The sequence below is a fragment of the Salvia hispanica genome, chromosome 2, assembly GCF_029641045.1.
Source record: "Salvia hispanica isolate PSC_SH4W2 chromosome 2, Shi_PSC_v1, whole genome shotgun sequence".
Classification (NCBI taxonomy): Eukaryota; Viridiplantae; Streptophyta; class Magnoliopsida; order Lamiales; family Lamiaceae; genus Salvia; species Salvia hispanica.
Genome location: NC_142693.1, coordinates 15,853,725 through 15,872,465, shown reverse-complemented (window position 1 = coordinate 15,872,465; position 18,741 = coordinate 15,853,725). Strand labels below are relative to the sequence as shown.

The window sequence follows — 18,741 nt, the reverse complement described above, 5'->3', positions numbered from 1 at the left end:
TTTTCACAAAAATCTACTAGTATTTTCTACAAACTTTAAAAATGTTCTTAAAATCACCAACTTTTCAATTGTGAGGATTTCTCGTACTAAAATTTCAAGCATAAATTTTGCCTACGTGTAAAAGTCGGAACGACATTCCATCTTATGGGATAAATGAAATTGATGATGATATGGAGTTCTGGAATTAGTGTAGGCACTCGTACTTAAAAAATTATACTCAGAAACTTTAGTATGGAAAATCCGTACAATGTGAAAAATTAGTGATTGTTAAAGGTTGTGGGAAAACCAAAGTATTTGTGAAAGTTTAGTAGTATCATTTTCCGCAAAACAACCGAAAAGAAAATGTCTCACTTATAAGGAGATTGAGATAGTAGTATTCGATAACCTATCATTTTTTTTACATGGAGTAATAAATTAATACTCTCTTCATTTTATAATTAAGTTACTGTATTTTTATATTTTGAAAATTTTTGCAGTTGGAGCCATTTCTATAATATAGTCCATTCAAGTTCTCTTCAACAAAAAAATATTCTCTCTACAAATTCTTCCAATCCAAAAGCAATATTGCTAATCCAACTAGATTTGTTGATTCGATGCACTGATGCATAATCAATCATGGATCACAGTTGCCATCTTCCTCACCATCCATTTCCTCCCAATTTCCCTCTCCGAACCTCGAATTTCGGAGCCCGGCTTATTCTGCGGCGTCGACCGGCCACCGCCCAACGCCAGCGCCTCCTTCATCCCGCTCTTCACCAGCGCGATGGAGACCATCCCGCAGCAGGTCGCAGCCAGAAACTGGGGCAGTTACATCTTCAACTCCACCAACGCATCCATCTACACCCTCGCGCAGTGCCACGCCGACCTCTCGCGCGACGACTGCCTCCAGTGCTACGCCGCCAGCCGCACGCGCCTCCCCCGCTGCCTCCCCGCCTTCGGAGGCCGGATCTTCCTCGACGGCTGCTTCCTCCGCTACGACAGCTACGTATTCTTCGCCGAGAGCGTCGATCCTGACTCCGACGCCGTCAATTGCACCTCCACGGCGCCGAATTCCACGCTTCCGGAGGCGGAGTTCAGGAGGAGCGTTTTGGAGGTGATCGACAACGTCACGGCCGGCGGGAGGTCCGCGACGGCGGGGATCGGCGGCGCGTTTGTATTGGCGGAGTGCTGGAACACCGTCGGAGCGGAGGGGTGTAGGGCGTGTTTGGCGAAGGCGAATTCGGAAATTAGGCGGTGTTTGCCTAGCAGCGAAGGCCGTGCGTTGAATGCTGGTTGCTATTTGCGGTATTCTACGCAGAAATTCTATAATCAGTCTACTGCATCAAATCGTGATACCGGTGAGAGTTGTTTTAAACTTAAACTCAATCGAATAATTTTTCAGATATGATTCAAATCGAGCTCAATGTTCTCTAACTTTAATCCAATTTTGTACCTCGGCACTTGAAAAATTGTGACATTGTTACAATAATTGACCTAATTTGGAAGTTCATGATATTTTAGCAATTAACCTAATTTTATGTTCTCGTTAAGTTTGGGAAGATGATTATGGAGTTTTCTGTGTGTTTTAATGCTGTTTGAGTTTCTAATTTGTCTTTTTAAACTCATTTTACTTTCTATTCTTTGTATCGATTAGTTTTTGACGAATGGCTAATAGTAATACAGTGACAGTTTCTGTCCTCTTTTGATCAACTGCTTTATTTTAAATACAAAGCGTGATGATCTGTGAATGAATCTTGTTCTTATTTGGCGGCTTCGGAAAGGTTGATTTCTTGACTTGTAGCATTGTAAAGTGATTACTTGGTAAAAAAGTGATTTATTCATGACAAATGTTTGATCCATTGTATTGAAACAGTTTAGTCAATGTTTGATTCTGAAAATTTTAGGTGTTTCTAGAAGAGGCGTGATTGTCGCCGTTGTTTGCTCTGTGCTTGCTTTCTGTATGCTCTGCCTCTTTGGTGGTTACACCGCGTATCGGAGATGGGAGAGACGAAAACAAGGTATTTTAACACGATATAGGTAGTTAGAAGATACGATGCTTGGAGTGGAAGAGTTGTTCATCTTGATAATATTTCATTCGTGCTAAATGCAGAGCGTTATAATCTTGGCAAGATTTCGTATTCATACCACAAGTCAAGTTTGAACTTCAAATACGAGACCCTAGAGAAGGCCACCGACTATTTTGACCCGATGAGGAAACTGGGGCAGGGAGGGGCGGGCTCTGTGTACAGAGGGACCCTCCCAAATGGGACGACCGTGGCTGTGAAGCGGCTCTTCTTCAGCACGAGGCAGTGGGTTGATGAGTTCTTCAATGAGGTGAACCTTATCAGTGGAATCGAGCACAAGAATCTCGTGAAGCTTATTGGCTGCAGCATTGAAGGCCCTGAAAGCCTTCTGGTTTATGAATATGTGCCCAACCAGAGCCTTGAAGTCTGCCTCTTTGGTGTGTTTGTTGTGGTAGTTAGTTGTTCTCTTTCGGTTTGGGTGATTTTGGTCAGATTCTTGAGTTTCTCGTCTCCCTGCAGATAAGAATCGGGCGAAGATCTTGAACTGGAAGGAGCGGTACAACATTGTGGTTGGAACAGCCGAGGGGATCGCGTTCCTTCATGAGGGTACCGAGTTGAGGATCATCCACAGAGATATCAAGGGCAGCAATATTCTTCTTGATGAGAACTTTGATGCTAAGATAGCTGATTTTGGTCTTGCTCGGAACTTCGCAGCTGATAAAACTCATCTCAGCACAGGAATTGCAGGCACATTGTGAGGAAAATCGCGTTAATTCTCAACTATATCCCGAGCAGATCAGTTCGAAACTAACCCTAATTGCGGTTTGTTTTTTGCAGAGGATACATGGCGACCGAGTACATAGTGAAAGGGCAGCTCACAGAGAAAGCTGATGTTTACAGCTATGGAGTTCTGGTTCTTGAAATCGTGTGTGGAAGGAAGAACAACGTCTTCGTTGAGGACTCTGGATCTCTCCTACAAACAGTAATATCCCTTACACTACTCCATATCATGTCGTGATCATCTTTCATTTTGTTCGTTACTGTAATGTCGGCTTTATTTTCCTCTCCGCCCCTGGCTCTTTAGGTCTGGAAGCTCTTCAAGGCGGATAGACTAGCAGAAACAGTCGACCCTTCTCTGAAGGGCGACTTCCCGCCAGCAGAAGCTTCAAAAGTCTTGAAAATCGGGCTTCTCTGCGCCCAGGCGTCCGTGGCTCAACGACCATCAATGGTGGACGTTGTCAGAATGCTGACAGATGAAAACTGCAAAATCCCAGAACCAAACCAGCCACCATTCTTAAACACTAGTGCCCTTTCAGGCAGCACTACTAGATCATCCTGCAGCATCAACAGTTCCACGTCAAACCCAATTACACGGCCAGAAACATCCCATCCCTCCTCAGAATCATTCAGCATTCAGAGCTCGGAAGGGCCGCGATCAAGAAGTGACGAAATCAGGTTAATATAGAAGAGTTGTTTTTTTGCATTATTGAATTTGGCGGTTGTATAGAAAACATGTATGTAGATTTTGTAGTTTTGTTTATGTTTTAGAAAAGATCAAAAAAAGAAATATAGTTGGAAATTGTGTAGCAATATTTCGTAGGTGTAGATCATTATAGACAGAATGTAAAAATTGAGCCAAATTGTAACACAATGAGAAGTAAGCATTTGAATCTATGGATTTGAAACTGTTTTGTGATTGCATAATCTTGCTCTTATTCAACAAGCTACAAAGCTAATAAAATCAGGAAACACAAAAAAAAAATAAAAAAATCATGCTAACTAGCAATTGATCAGTAAAATTATTGCACGAGCAAGAAAAAATATTGAAGGGATTTAGTTCTTAGTTCTACTCATCTTCTCTTACAACACTGATCTCGCTTCTGTTATATTGATCATAGAAATCCCTAGTCCTCTTTTGGTCTTTCCATTGGAACACTTTCCAAAATCCCCCTGCCACCAAGCCGAGGCCGGTCGCGATAATAATCTCCTTTATGACACTCGGACCCTTGTAAACTACATGACGAGCCATCTTCTTCTGTCAAACCAAAACCTAACACAAATACAAAATCGTAATAAATTCAATATTTTATACTTGTCGTTCATTTTGTCATTTTAGTTTGTCCTTAAAACATATGCTCATTTCAATTTCGATAACATCCCCATGAGTCATGACTACACTTATCTATATCTCCTTATAAGATATTTACCTAACATTTATTATAGTTCATGTAAAAAATGAAATATCTTTAGGGACACTTAATAAATCAAAACTACTGAGCTAATAGATTTTTAACCAAATTATAACAACATTATCAAAATGCAGAGAAATCAAATTTTATTCACTATTTTAACTAGAATACACAGAGAAACAAAACCGAATTCACAAACTGAAAAAGAAAAAAACCGAAGCAAGCTCAAAATCGTAAGAAAGAAACATGAAACATATAACAATCAATAAGATCATTAAACAATGAAAAGAAACTCACGGTTTCGATGCAAATTTTGTTGAGGTGATGAGATCCCAAAATGTCGAAAGAAAAACTGTAGCTATGAATTCAGGAGAAATAGTAAAATATAAAGGTTGTATTTGTATATATGGAATCGAGACGTGAAATGTATTTCTTTTTCATTATCAAATTTCAGTTAATTTTGGAAAAACTTAGCCTTTTACGCCAAAAGAATCGGTCAAGTTGATTGACAAGTATTAAGAATATCATTAAAATAGAAAACTGTAGATAAATATTTCAATCTCGATCATTAATTGAAGTGTATTAAAAGTAGTAAATGGGTTACAAATACCCTCCCAATTTGGGATTAAAAAATAACAAGCTTATATAATCAACATAATAGTAATATATTATTGTGTTGATTATTCTTATGAGCTAAAATAATAATTTTCCAAATTTGGAAAATATTTATTCTTATCAGAAAATATGTTAGCAATAAATATTCTTATCTGTTCAAAAAATATCTAGCAAAGTTCCCCATTTTATGGGAGTGGGCCCATAGAAGACATGTGACACTACTAAATATCTAATTATTTCTCAAATATATCTACCAACAACAACAACTGGAAAAGAGAGAAACAAAAATGTTGGCAGCCTCTCCTTCCACTCATCAACCAATCTTGAATCCAAAACCTGATCAATACTGCAATTTCAAGAATTCCATATGGTGGAGGTAACATCATCTCATCTGTTTCAGTACAATAATAAGAACATATTTACACCGAAAAATTAAAATACGAGACAATATACGATTGGATTGGTTTCGGTTGGATGAAACAGGAGGCGAGGTTCAGTCTCGACGCGATGCTGTGTGAAGAAAGAAGCAGAGAGCAGCAAGAATCATTATGAATTGCTAGGAGTTCCAGTTGATGCAAGTGGTGTACAAATCAAGGATGCTTACAGAAAACTGCAAAAGAAATATCACCCAGATATTGCAGGGGATAAGGTTTTTCGCTATTTAACATTGTTTTCATTCTCAAATTTTGTGTCTGTCTATGCAGTGGTAATAAGTTACGTTTGCAGGGTCATGAGAGCACAGTCATGTTGAATAAAGCGTACGAGGTATTGGTGAGAGGCGACCTCAGAAAAGAGTACGATAGGTCGATTGGCAGAGTTCGTGTCGGGATTGAGAGGAACGCGCTAGGTAGCGTGTGGAAAGAGCCTCCGAGACCCCAGGCTCTATTTGTCGATGAAACTGCTTGTGTAGGTAAATACGAAATCTATTAGGAGTCCGGGGTGTTTCCATTGATTTATTCGTGTCGCGAGTAAGAGCATATTCTTGGTTTCAGGTTGCTGGAAGTGTGTGCACTACGCGGGCAACACATTCACCATGGATGAGGCTTCTGGAACCGCGCGCATCAAGGTTCAATACGGAGATCATGATGCGCAGATCGAGGTATGCAACGTTTCCTTCTCTTTTGAATTTTGAGTCTCACGGTAGAATTGAAGATAAAGAAGAATGCAACGATGGTAGATATATTATTAGTATGCCTTGAATCTGTATTGTTTTTGCCCTATGCTATGTTTCTGTTTTGGCTCCTAATTATTATGTTGGGCCTAGCCCGTCTCGTGTGTCTATTTATATAGAAGTAGGGCGCATAACTCTGTAATCCGAAAGTAATCTATCCTAGTGGACATAGCCAGCACAACTTTGGTGAACCACGTAAATCTGTGTCTCTTTACGTTTCTGTTTGTCTCGATTACACAACTACTATATTCTGTACAACATATATAGCGATCCAATATAATAAATTCTCGACACTTGCCTTACAGATGTCGATGGAATCGTGCCCAGTAAACTGCATCCACTGGGTCGATACAGAAGAGCTAGCAGTTCTTGAGCACCTGATCCGGCCTCAACCGAAGGAAGGGTACGGAATATATGGACAAGGATGGGAAAGGCCTGCAAATGTATTCATGGCTGCCAAATCCTTCAACAAAGAGTTAGAGAGGCAAGAACAAAGCAAGCATAGACAGGGTAATCAAATTCATACATCTACAGCTAGATTATTTTTCAATGAGTTTGAACTTTTACCCGGGAATGCAGGAAGCTCAAGGGACAACGAAGAAACTCAAGCTCAGGCAGAAGCGCGCAAGAATGCATACGAGGAACTGAAGATAGGAAGGTTTGCAAGAATTTGGAGCTGGATGAAGCAAAGCACTAGTAATTTCTGAATGAAAGTGAAAAGTCTGTATGTGTATATATAAGAAGCCAGTAAACATCAGAGCAACCAAGTGAATGTTGCAATACATAGGAATTTACATGAAGAAGATAAATTGGCTAGCCAAATCTTTGAGTTCAAATTTATATAATTTGCATGAGAGCATAACAATGTTTTGTTAAAGAACATAAACACATTCTACCTTCACAAAGGCAATCCTATTTCACTGAACTAACAAGGCTCACATCGATAAGGGGATTAACGAATGTGAGCCTTGTTAGAATGTGTTTCGACGTCATATGCTCATTTACTAATAAGCATATGTTGTCGAATATTTTACTTAATTTGTTTCTTAGAATTGATCATTAACTAAAAAAGTTTAAATAAGTTTAAATTTTACGAACAATCAATTACACGTGGCACGCATATCGCACAGATGCTACACGTGTACATATATATAGAAATATTGAAAGCATTACTATATACAGTTAAGATAGGATTATAACCCAAATTAAAGACTCCCGAAAAGCATTAATTCAAAGAAACCAAATGTATTACAATACATTTGGTTAGTGCCTTAGTCAATGTCTCTAAACATTTACAGTGGAACCTATCAACATAGTAGTATAACGTAATCTTGTAACTATAAGGAGTCTTGCACCAAAAAATTAGGTAGTGCCTTAGTCAATGTTTCCTGTAATATTTTTGAACCTGCGAAGAAAACATGTAATTCGACGGTTTACTTAATTTGTTTCTTATAGTAACTGAATTGGACATTAACTAAATTTTAGAAATAATCAATTACAAGGGGCACACACATCGCACGGATGCTACACGTGTACATATATATAGAAATATTAAAAGCATTAATATATACAGTTAGTTAAGATAGGATTATAACCCAAATTAAAGACCCTCCCCAAAAGAATTAACTCAAAGAAACCAATGTCTCTAAACATTTACAGTGGAAACTTAAAGCATAACGTAATCTTGTTGACTATAAGGAGTCTCGTTCCAAAAAAATTAGCTAGTGCCTTAGTCAATGTTTCATGTAATATTTCTGAACCCGCGAAGAAAACATGTAATGCGATGGTTTACTTAATTTGTTTCTTATAGTAACTGAATTGGACATTAACTAAAAAAAATTGAAATAAGTTTAAATTTTAGAAACAATCAATTACACGTGGCACGCACATCGCACGGATGTTACACGTGTACATATATATTGAAATACTGAAAGCATTACTATATACAGTTAGTTAAGATAAGATTATAACCCAAATTAAAGACTCATCGAAAGCATTAACTCAAAGAAACAAAATGTATTACAAATATCAAAGTTGCATTTAGCAAGTGCCTTAGTCAATGTCTCTAAACATTTATAGTGAAAACTTACAGCACATAACGTAATCTTGTTGACTATAAGGAGTCTCGTGCCAAAAAATTAGCTAGTGCCTTAGTCAATGTTTCATGTAATATTTCTGAACCTGTGAAGAAAACATGTAATGCATGGTTTACTTAATTTGTTTCTTATAGTAACTGAATTGGACATTAACTATTTTTTTTTTAAATAAGTTTTAAATTTTAGAAACAATCAATTACAAGTGGCACACGCATCGCACGGATGCTACACGTGTACATATATATAGAAATATAAAATGCATTAATATCTACAGTTAGTTAAGATAGGATTATAACCCAAATTAAAGACCCTCCCCAAAAGAATTAACTCAAAGAAACCAATGTCTCTAAACATTTACAGTGGAAACTTACAACATAACGTAATCTTGTTGTCCATAAGGAGTCTCGCGCCTAAAAATTAGCTAGTGCCTTAGTCATGTCTCGCGCCAAAAAATTAGCTAGTGTCTTAGTCAATGTTTCCTGTAATATTTTTGAACCTTCGAAGAAATGTAATGCAATGGATTACTTAATTTGTTTCTTATAGTAACTGACTTGGACATTAACAATTGAAATAAGTTTAAATTTTAGAAACAATCAATTACACGTGGCACGCACATCACACGGATGCTACACGTGTACATATATATAGAAATATTGAAATTAAAATTAGATAAGATAGGATTATAACCCAAATTAAAGACTCCCCAAAAGCATTAACTCAAAGAAACCAAATATATTATAAATATCAAAGTTGAATTTAGCAAGTGTCTTAGTCAATGTCTCTAAACATTTACAGTGGAAACAACAAATAATGCAGTCTTGTTGATTATAAGGAGTCTCGGGCCAAAAAATTAGCTAGTGCCTTAGTCAATGTTTCCTGTAATATTTCAGAACCTGCAAAGAAAACACATAATGCGATGGTCAAGATCAGCCCATAAAGTAGGAAAAATAACTTACATGTCCGTGCGACTTGCGTGCCAGGACCTATAAAATGACATCATATATTAGGTAGTGATTAATAAATAACCATATGCTCCCCATATGCAGCTTCTGAAGCTGCTTTTTGGTGCTCGTGAGAGTACTTTGTTATGACAAATAATACTAAGTTTAATAAATAGTCTTTATTGAATAAATATTTACAAATTAAATCGTGATCTTGCATTACTTGATTCTTTATCTCCTCAAGTTTTCTAGTGTAAATAATGTGAGGCAAAGACGAGCCATCCTCCCAACTATAATAATACACATTCACTTTGGGGGATATGACAAATTTTTCCAGTTCATCCTAGTCTTCGACAGTATAAACCTAAGTATACACCTAAGAAAACGCCTAAGAAACAAAGAAAATGATAGATGATCTTGGGTAACGGTTTGAGCATTCACTGTCAAACAGCGGCGCACCTAGAAAATACGCAAAATCAATTTATTAATTAATTCAATCACTCTTGAGATTCACGCTTTATGACATTTTTACAGTGAAAAATAAAAGTCGTGTAGCCGCAACTCACCAACTAGGCACATGTGTGGAATATATATTTCTCCTCTTTATTTTTTTTAATTGAGAAAAAATTATACTTGGAGTTATGTGTACAAGAGAGGGCTTGCTCTCCTACATTAGCACTATCTTCGCATTTCACTTGCACGATTATGTGCTTCACACATTATTTTTTACTCTCGTCACTTGACACTTACAATTGTATGCATCATTTCTACACTTCACTTAACATTATATATGGATTATATTTTAAAATTTTATTTATTTTATATATTTAGAAATTGTGAATATTATATATTCTTAGTAAATTGAATAACTGAAAAATAAAAATTTAATTAAAAATTATTAGCATAGAATAAAGTAATTGATTACATAATTAAAATTAGAATGATTTTTTTAAAAAAAACTGATCAACAGAATTGAATATTCAAAACATATTATAAACAGATTAAAACAATGATCTAAATATATAAAGAAGAAGAAAAATGTAAAACATGTCATAATGATGAACTATTATATAAAAATAAGGCCATCTTTATTTTTTTTAATTGATAAAAAGTTATACTTAAAGTTATGTTGGTACAATGGAGGAACCATGCATATAATATCAATTTAATGGTCCGGTCAGGGCACGCACGTCACACGAACGCTACACGTGTACATGTATAATAATGTACAGTTGGTTAAGACAACATAATACCCCAAATTAAGACTCCCCAAAAGCATTTACTAAAAGATACCAAATGTATTACTACCTCCATCCCCCAAATATTGACACACTTTGACCTGGCACTGGTTTTAAAAAATGTAATGAAAAGTGAGTTGAAAAAGTTGGTGGGATGCGAGTCCTACTTTTAAAGTATTAGTTTTATAATAAAATGTGAGTATGAATGAGTTAGTGGAATATGGGGTTTACTATCAAAAATGATAAAAGGTGAAGTGTGCCAAACTTTCAGGGACGGACCGAAATGGTAATCTGTGTCAAACTTTCAGGGACGGAGGCAGTACAAATGAAAGTTGCTTTAGTTCTCGGATATGTGAAGCTAATGGGAGAGTTATATATGTTGAATGAAGGCCTCGTTCCTGCCATTGATATGTAACATCAGAAAACTGTGAACCAACCATTGATATGCTCTAATTTTGAGACAAATCTCTAGATTAAGACGAGGGTGTGGATTTCCTAGTCCCTGCCAGTAGGGGTGGGTATTCGGTCGGTTCGGTTAATAACCGAACCGACATACCCCAAAATTCCATCAAAAAACTAACCGGAACCGACCCGATCTTCGGTTCGGTTACTTAATTAACCAACTCGGTTAGAACCGGTCGGTTATTGGTTATAACCGAACTAACCAAATTGGTTTATACTAGTTTTAACATACAGAGTAGTTTTTAAGCACTTTATTTACTTTAAGAGATCTTATTTTTAAAATAATGTTTAGATACTTGACTTTGAGATATTTGATAGTGACACAAATTAAAATTGACTTATTTTAACATTGTATATGACTTATGAGACTTTAATAAAATTTGGAAGTAAATTACAATTTCTTCTATTGTGACAAAATTTGGAAGTAAATTACAATTTCTTCTATTGTGACAAAATTTGAAAGTAAATTACAATTTCTTCTATTATTAATTAAAAATATAATAAAATTAAAATTATTTATGGTTATTACTTTTAACTTGTTATCTACTTTTATTATTATTACTACTATTATACTCCTATTTACAAGCAATACATACATTGTTTAGGCTCTCTAATAGACTTAAACTTTAAATGATCTTAAATTTGAAAACCTTTTCTCTAATAATAAGTGAAAGGTAATCTTATTTTTAAAATAGTAGTATTACTTAAGCACTTGTTAACTTTGAGAGATCTTATTTTTAAAAATATATTTAGAAACTTTATTGAATTTGAGATATTATAAGTTTAAGTAACTGATAGTACACAAATTAAAATAGACTTTTTTGACATTGCAAATTTACAATATGAGACTTTGACAAAATTTGGAAGTAAATTACAGATTCTTCTATTGTGACAAAGTTTAAAAGTAAATTATCTACTTTTATTATTATTATTATTATTATTATTATTATTATTATTATTATTATTATTATTATTATTATTATTATACTCCTATTTACAAGTAATACATAAATTGTTTAGGAACTTTATAAGACTTAAACTTTACATGATCTATAATTTAAAAACTTTTCTCCAATAATAAGTGAAAGGTTATTCTATATTTAACATTGTAATGCTTAAGCAATTTATTGACTTTGAGATATAAATTTATAGGTATAATACTATAATTGATAGTGACACAAATTAAAATGGACTTTTTTGACATTGCAATACGAGACTTTGACAAAATTTAGATATAAAGTACAATTTCTTCCATTTTGACAAAGTTTGAAAGTAAATTATAATTTCTTCTATTATTAAATAAACATATAATTGAAATTAAAATTAAATTTAATTCGGTTATCGGTTATAACCGACGGTAACCGATAACCGACTTAGAGCAAAAACGTATAACCGGTACCGAACCGATAACCGTAAATATCGGTTATTGGTTAACCGATAACCGACCAGTTTCGGTTAACCAATTAACCGAAAACCGTTTACCCACCCCTACCTGCCCTACCTGCCAGTATATGATAGTGGTTCTTCACTTGGAAGAAACTGGCTATGACAGACTCTGACTGATCCCTCACCTGCTCTGCTCAACGCCAAGCGATCCCGGACCTGACAACAATATTCATGGGAGCTTTGAAGTAAGCTTCCGATACTTGAAATGTATGTATGACAAAGCAATTAAGACATTCTTGGTGGCAGTGGCGGAGCCAGAAATTTCATCATGGGGGGTCCAAAATTAAACTTAAAAAAATTTACATAAATTAAATTATAAGGTTCAAAATGCAAAGTTAAATGCAATTACATCATACATTTGTCTTCTATTCTTCATCTTCTGAAATTGCTGCATAATAGTTTCATTGGTAACTTTAACAAACACATCATTTTCCTTATAAGGAACTAAGCAATCATTCAACTGATGAAGAATCAACGGAAGAAAGTTTCTTGAAATAACGATCCATATACCTACAAAAATAGTCAACACTGATTAAGTTTGCAAAATATAAATCATACACAAAAAAGGATAAAGTTCATCTTATGCTTTACAACTAAAATATACAATATGCTCAAATCTAAAATGTTGCTGTCACAAATCAAATAGTGTAAAACTATTAATACATACACATCAAATTAAAAATAGGGGTTAAAGAATTCCAATACAGAACCGCCGTAGCCATTGAATTACGTAAGCTATCTTCTTTCTTCCCATTTGAATTTTATGTGTACCAATTTAGAGAGCTAGAATATAACTATTTAGGTTTCAATTTATATAACTGTTACAGCCAAACAAAAAACAACACATGTAGAAAAATCAATTGAATTATATTTGAGTTTTAAAATATACCTAGTTTTATATAACTAGATTTCAGATTACACTGAAGAAGGACTAGGCAGCAGAAGGAGAAAACTAATTAAGAGGAAACGATTTATAGAGTACTCCCTTCGTCCGCCATTAGGAGTCTCATTTATGGGCTGCACGGGTTTTAAGAAATGTTAAGAAAAGTGGGTGGAAAAAAGTTAGTGGAATAAGAGTCTTACTTGTATATATTAGTTTTAAATGAAATGTGAGAGGAATGAGTTAGTGGAAGATGAGACCCTATTACCAGGTAAAAGTGAACCGGGACTCCTATTCGTGGACGGACTAAAATAGAAAAACGAGATTCCTATTCGTGAATGAAGGGAGTATAATTTTGCTGAAATCTATCTTTAATATTATATACATATTATAAATTATAATTAATATGAAATTACTAAAATACCCCTAAGTTTTTTAAAAAATTAGTGGGGGGACCAGGGGCCCCCCCGGCCCCACCCTCCCTCCACCCCTGCTTGGTGGTCTCACCGTCAGTTAATGCGATAGAGGAGCTCAAGCTTGACAGTGCAGCCCCATTGTTAAGAGTCACTGACAACCAAAATGTTGTGCCGCCGCAACTCACCAACTAGGCACATGGGTGAGATATATTTCTCATCTTTATTTTTTTTTAATTGAGAAAAAAAATATACCTCGAGTTATGGTGGAACAATGAATTGTTAAGAGTCACTGACAACCAAAATGTTGCGCCGCCGCAACTCACCAACTAGGCACATGGGTGAGATATATTTCTCATCTTTATTTTTTTTTAATTGAGAAAAAAAATATACCTCGAGTTATGGTGGAACAATGAAGGACCTGTATCAATTTATTGGTCCGAACACGCACGTTGCACGGACGCTACAATGTGTACATATATTAATAATGTAGCAATACTGGAAGTGTTAGCATAAAAAGTTAGTTAAGATAGCAATATACCCCAAATTAAGACTCCCCAAAAGCATTAACTCAAAAAAAGCAAATGTATTACAAATCTCAAAGTTGTATTAATTCTGGAAGAAGAAGAATTATTGGGGAAGCAACGATTGGGGTATTATGCGATCTTTAACTAGCTCTATATGCTAACACTTTTTATATCGATATATTATTGTATATATACATATTCCCATGTGTAACGTTCGTGCAATATGCGTATCCGGAACAATAAATTTACATCAGTTTAGAGTCTTTGTCCTAGCGACAAGGAGCTTAGACATCAATGTAATCAATGTATGAGGTGTCGAGTTCGAGCCCTCTTGACATCAATTGTAATTTATCCTTTCTTAGGAGTTTATTCGTAATTTACTCCTTCATATAGGAGTTAATTAAAAAAAAAACAATAAATTTACATCACGTATATGTAGGGATGCGTTATAATGCTAATTTTTTTTAAACTACTAACTTGCTAACTCATCAACTGATGCAATAATTCAGGTCGACTTGGCCGACAGTCGTCGCTTCACTTCTCTCTGCATCATCCATTGCTTTCATAACCCAACACTGCAATTTCGATAGCAAGAAAGTTAGCAAAATATACAAGAAATAGACAATAGTAGAAGAAATTGAAAATACATATACCAAAGTTGCGTAATTATCCATGGGAGAAAAATTCTTGGTGAAAAGCTGCGATTTATGTAGTAAATCGATTTGGCTATATATAATGAAATGATTTGAATCAATTGAATTAAATATTGCTATACCTAAAGGAATATAGAGAGGTTTGGAATATGCTTAAATTAATATTTAGCCCATACATAGAGTTGGGTATTGTTTCCAAAATGGAGTATAAATCGAATAATAAACAAATTAACAAAGATTGTCTTCATCTTTTAACGTTATTTTCATCAAAATCATAAAAAATCAAATTATATCATTTGTAAATTTTATACCAAAATTCATAAAGAAGGACCTAGAGTATTATTATATCATAATTAAATCACCTCATAATTTATAATTTGTAAATTTTCTACCAAAACTAGTTTTACCTTGAATTGAGAGAGAGAAAACAACATTGTTAATTTTATTAATATGTTGCGAGGCTTATCAACATCTTCTCTAGCAAATCCAAAATCTGCAAGCGGTGAAGAATCAATGCGTCGTTTCAGGTTTGACTGTTTATGAGCATAGTTATTATCAAGAAATTGATTTAGGAATGCGTTGTTTTCTGCCAATTGCTTTCGTAAGATAATGTTATGGACAGTTCCTGTTTGTTAAAATGCCCCAACCACTTTGCTCAAAATTTTTGATCAACAACTTAGCTATTATAGATCATACCTATGGAAAGTTGATTTAAGGTTATAATAGCTGTAGCTAAGCTGGGAGGAAAGAAAAACAACATTACACTATAGAATTTGAGAGAAGAGGCATAATCCATTGCTAATCCTATGTAGATGTTGTGAGTCTTATCCACATCCTCTCTAGAAACCCAAAATATGCATCTCTCCACACCTTCTTCAACACTAATGTTGTGCAAACCACTGAAAATCCCACTGCATAACCCAAAAACAGCAGAACATAAAACCACTCAACCTCTGCAGCTTTCTCATTCATCTCTTTAATTCCTCCGTCACTGCAGTTGCTTGTCAATGGCAGGCCGCAGAGATGGTTACCGACAAAGCTTGAAGCGTTGAAGCTCTGGAGCTGCGTGCCGTCTGGAATCCTTCCTGTTAAGTTGTTGTAAGACAAGTCGAGATAACCCAAACCGGATATGGATGCAAGGCTGCTGGGAATTCGACCATAAAGGGAGTTTCTTGATAGATCGAGAGATTCCAACTGCTTCATTTCACCAATTTTCTCGGGGATCAATCCGGTCAGCTGATTTCCCGACAAGTTTAAGGATCCCAACTCCGACAAACTTGTTAATTCATTTGGGATTTCTCCGGACAGACCGTTCAGTGAAAGGTCGATGCTGTTAACCAAGGGAAGAATGTTGTCGAACTCCAGTATACTGCCTTTTTTCACTATCAGTGCGCTCTCTCTGAACCCTCCCACACTGAAAGTGGAGTAAGAGTACCATGATTTCTGAACTCCATACAGTTTGAATAGATCTGACAAACTCCTCTTCATAACCATTGCAGTAAAATTATGAACACACCTTGGTATTACGCCCAAGAGTTCATTGTTGGAGAGATCCAATATCTGGAGATAGCTCAGTTGGCAAATCGCTGAAGATATCTTACCACTCATGTTGTTTGAGCGCAGTATCAGGATCCTCAACTCAACTAGGCTTGTTCCTATCCACGCCGGTATGTTCCCTACAAGGTTGTTATCTGCAAGCCCCATCTTCACTAGCTTAATGCAGTTGTGCATTGCAAAAGGTATCTTCCCGGAGAATCTATTGTTTTGAAGATTCAAAGATTCTAGATTAGCAAGAAATCCAATCGAAGTTGGAATGCTTCCATACAATTGGTTATTGGCTAGGCTCAGATATCTCAAAGAAGGCCATTTGTTCCAACAATCTGGCAATTCCCCACTCAATAGATTCTCTCCCAGATGAAGAATCTCCAACGAATATGTTGGATATGTCTCATCACATAGAAAGTGGGCTATGCCTCCAGAGAATGAATTATTGGACAGATCAAGCTCCTTTAAAGCATCTCCAACTCGTGGCAATGGGCCTTCGAATTTGTCAGAACTCAAGTATATAAACTGAGCAGCGCCACTGAGATCTGGGAGCTCCCCTTGAAGATGGTTATGAGAGAGATTTAAGATCTGAGTATCCCAAAACCAGCTTGGAATACTACCTGAGATTCCAGTACCAACCAGATTAAGATAGTATGAAAGATTCTTCTGTGTCTCAAGCCATGAAGGAATCTTGGAGATGGAGCCTAAGCTCCATGATCCTAGTCCAAGAACAATAAGTTGGAAGGGGGGAATCCAACTTTGCCTTACATTCAAACTCAACTGATTGTCAGAAGCTGAGAAAGTATAGAGTTTAGTGAGATTTGCGAAGAGAGTTTCAGTCACTACTCCTTCCAGCTTGTTATCAAAGAGATAAATTATTTCAAGATTACAAAGTTGCCCCAAACTATGAGGAAGGCTTTGGGTTAGTTTGTTACCACCTAAGCCCAAAACTTTCAAAGATGACAACTTTCCAATGCTGGCTGGAATTGGACCAGTTAATAAGTTCTTGTTGAGATTAAGATATTTAAGACTCTTGAACTCTCCTAGTTGATCTATCAACTGACCAGAGATTTGATTTAACTGAAAATCAAGGACTTCCAATGATTCCAAGAAGCACTCCGACATATTTCCAAATAAATCAGATATATTTCCTTGGAAATTATTGTTGGATAAGGACAACCTTCTTGTTTTGCACAATTTAGTAAATCCTGCTGGAACTGCTCCAGCTAGGAAGTTGAAATCCAAAACAACAAACTCCAAATCTATACAAGAATAGAGCCAACTTGGAACTGTGGAGTTCAAAAAATTGAAAGAGAGATTAATATACTTAAGTTTGGTGGCATTACTGTTAGCTGGAATTGGACCTATGAAAGAGTTGTTTCTTAGATCAAGAAAATGAAGATTGTGAAGTCCAAATATCCACTTTGGAATCTCGATGGAATGGAAGTTGTTGGAAGAGAGATCAAGAAGAGTTAATGAAGTGATGTTGATATAACTCAGAGGAGATATGTGACCAAGACTGCAATTTTGAAAATGAAGCTGTTGCAATGAAGGGAGTGTGTTGATCACCTGCACCCAGTCTGTAGCTCCGCTGAGGTTCACGAAGTTCATATTGAGATTCTCGAGTCCAGAAAGCCGCGATAACCATTCAAGATTATCAACTCGTAGCAGGTTTGGAAAGCTTACATGAGCAGCAAATTCCATGTCTGGATAACCAGCCAAAGTTTTGCTGTGATAGTAGTTGTTGTGACCAGCAGGCACGATGTTTGGAAAGCCGGCCATATCTAGAGTACGTAGATATGAAAGGTTCCCGATGGTATGGGGAATCACTCCATGAAATCCAGCAAAAGAGAGGTTGAAAAGCTCGAGCTTTGTGAATGATCCAAAGAAGGAAGGGATTGTTTGTTTGAAGTGGTTGAGACTCAAGTCAAGATGAGTCAAGTGTTTGAGATTGAGCAAAGATGAATTGATTTGGCCTCTCAAACTCAAACCGCGGAGATGAAGTTGGTGAACATGGCCAGTTGAGTTGTTGCAAACTACACCATTCCATTTGCAACAGTTGACATCATTATCATCATCCCATGAAGAGAGTTGACGGTAGGGATCTTGCAAGGAATGCTTGAAACTTAGGAGTGACTGTTTTTCTATTTGTGGGCAGAAAATAGAGTTGCATTGGCATAGTTTGAAACAAGTACTAATAAGGAAGAAAATAAGGAAGAAAGATAGAGTTGCAATAATTAGATTAGAGTTGCTCATCATTGTTAGTGTTATGCAATGATGATTAAGAAAATATATATATACATAATTTGCTCAATAATTTTAACGTAGATTGCCATTTTAATCATTTTTTAGTTGGGTTTTGTAACTTTTTTTCAATCTCATAATGTTAAAAAACAGTGAGTTAATAAATCTCAACTTTTGTATCTTTCAGAATTAAAAGTATCTTTCAGAATCGTCTTATACCATTAAAATTCTGATAAATTTATCATATAAATCATAATTTTTTATTGATTTCTGGACAAATTTGGTATTCCTTCCATTCACGAACAGTCTTTCCGGCCC

The 18,741-nt window shown here is 35.8% G+C and overlaps 3 protein-coding genes and 1 pseudogene across 4 annotated transcripts; 2 read left to right on the top strand and 2 right to left on the bottom strand.

The window, feature by feature from the left end:
• Window positions 1–506: 506 nt before the first annotated feature.
• Window positions 507–3,707, top strand: LOC125212972 (cysteine-rich receptor-like protein kinase 42). Its single transcript, XM_048113290.2, has 6 exons — window positions 507–1,337; window positions 1,884–1,997; window positions 2,090–2,440; window positions 2,523–2,757; window positions 2,841–2,985; window positions 3,088–3,707. The coding sequence occupies exons 1-6, from the start codon at window positions 602–604 to the stop codon at window positions 3,466–3,468; spliced, it is 1,962 nt and encodes a 653-aa protein (XP_047969247.1). The 5' UTR covers window positions 507–601; the 3' UTR covers window positions 3,469–3,707.
• Window positions 3,644–4,625, bottom strand: LOC148931647 (cytochrome c oxidase subunit 5C pseudogene; annotated as a pseudogene). The gene is made up of 2 exons (XR_016135047.1): window positions 4,490–4,625; window positions 3,644–4,053 (listed from the first exon to the last, which is right to left on the bottom strand). The product of XR_016135047.1 is annotated as a cytochrome c oxidase subunit 5C pseudogene (transcript).
• A 438-nt stretch (window positions 4,626–5,063) lies between these two features.
• Window positions 5,064–6,800, top strand: LOC125202194 (chaperone protein dnaJ C76, chloroplastic-like). The gene is made up of 6 exons (XM_048100556.1): window positions 5,064–5,183; window positions 5,291–5,456; window positions 5,534–5,717; window positions 5,800–5,906; window positions 6,284–6,488; window positions 6,558–6,800. Exons 1-6 carry the CDS (start codon window positions 5,095–5,097, stop codon window positions 6,683–6,685), a joined length of 879 nt encoding a protein of 292 aa, XP_047956513.1. The 5' UTR covers window positions 5,064–5,094; the 3' UTR covers window positions 6,686–6,800.
• An 8,493-nt stretch (window positions 6,801–15,293) lies between these two features.
• LOC125187668 (receptor-like protein EIX2) lies at window positions 15,294–18,080 on the bottom strand. The gene has a single exon (XM_048084296.2). It carries the CDS (start codon window positions 17,959–17,961, stop codon window positions 15,439–15,441), a length of 2,523 nt encoding a protein of 840 aa, XP_047940253.1. The 5' UTR covers window positions 17,962–18,080; the 3' UTR covers window positions 15,294–15,438.
• Between the last annotated feature and the right edge of the window lie 661 nt (window positions 18,081–18,741).

Bases quoted from the DNA above. Each gene is read 5' to 3' on its own strand.
- LOC125212972 (XM_048113290.2), top strand. From the start codon at position 602: ATGCATAATCAATCATGGATCACAGTTGCCATCTTCCTCACCATCCAT. The intron at 1,338-1,883 runs GTGAGAGTTGTT...TGAAAATTTTAG, and splicing joins TGCATCAAATCGTGATACCG to GTGTTTCTAGAAGAGGCGTG. The intron at 1,998-2,089 runs GTATTTTAACAC...TGCTAAATGCAG, and splicing joins ATGGGAGAGACGAAAACAAG to AGCGTTATAATCTTGGCAAG.
- LOC125202194 (XM_048100556.1), top strand. From the start codon at position 5,095: ATGTTGGCAGCCTCTCCTTCCACTCATCAACCAATCTTGAATCCAAAA. The intron at 5,184-5,290 runs GTAACATCATCT...TGGATGAAACAG, and splicing joins AAGAATTCCATATGGTGGAG to GAGGCGAGGTTCAGTCTCGA. The intron at 6,489-6,557 runs GTAATCAAATTC...CCGGGAATGCAG, and splicing joins ACAAAGCAAGCATAGACAGG to GAAGCTCAAGGGACAACGAA.
- LOC125187668 (XM_048084296.2), bottom strand. From the start codon at position 17,961: ATGGCCGGCTTTCCAAACATCGTGCCTGCTGGTCACAACAACTACTAT.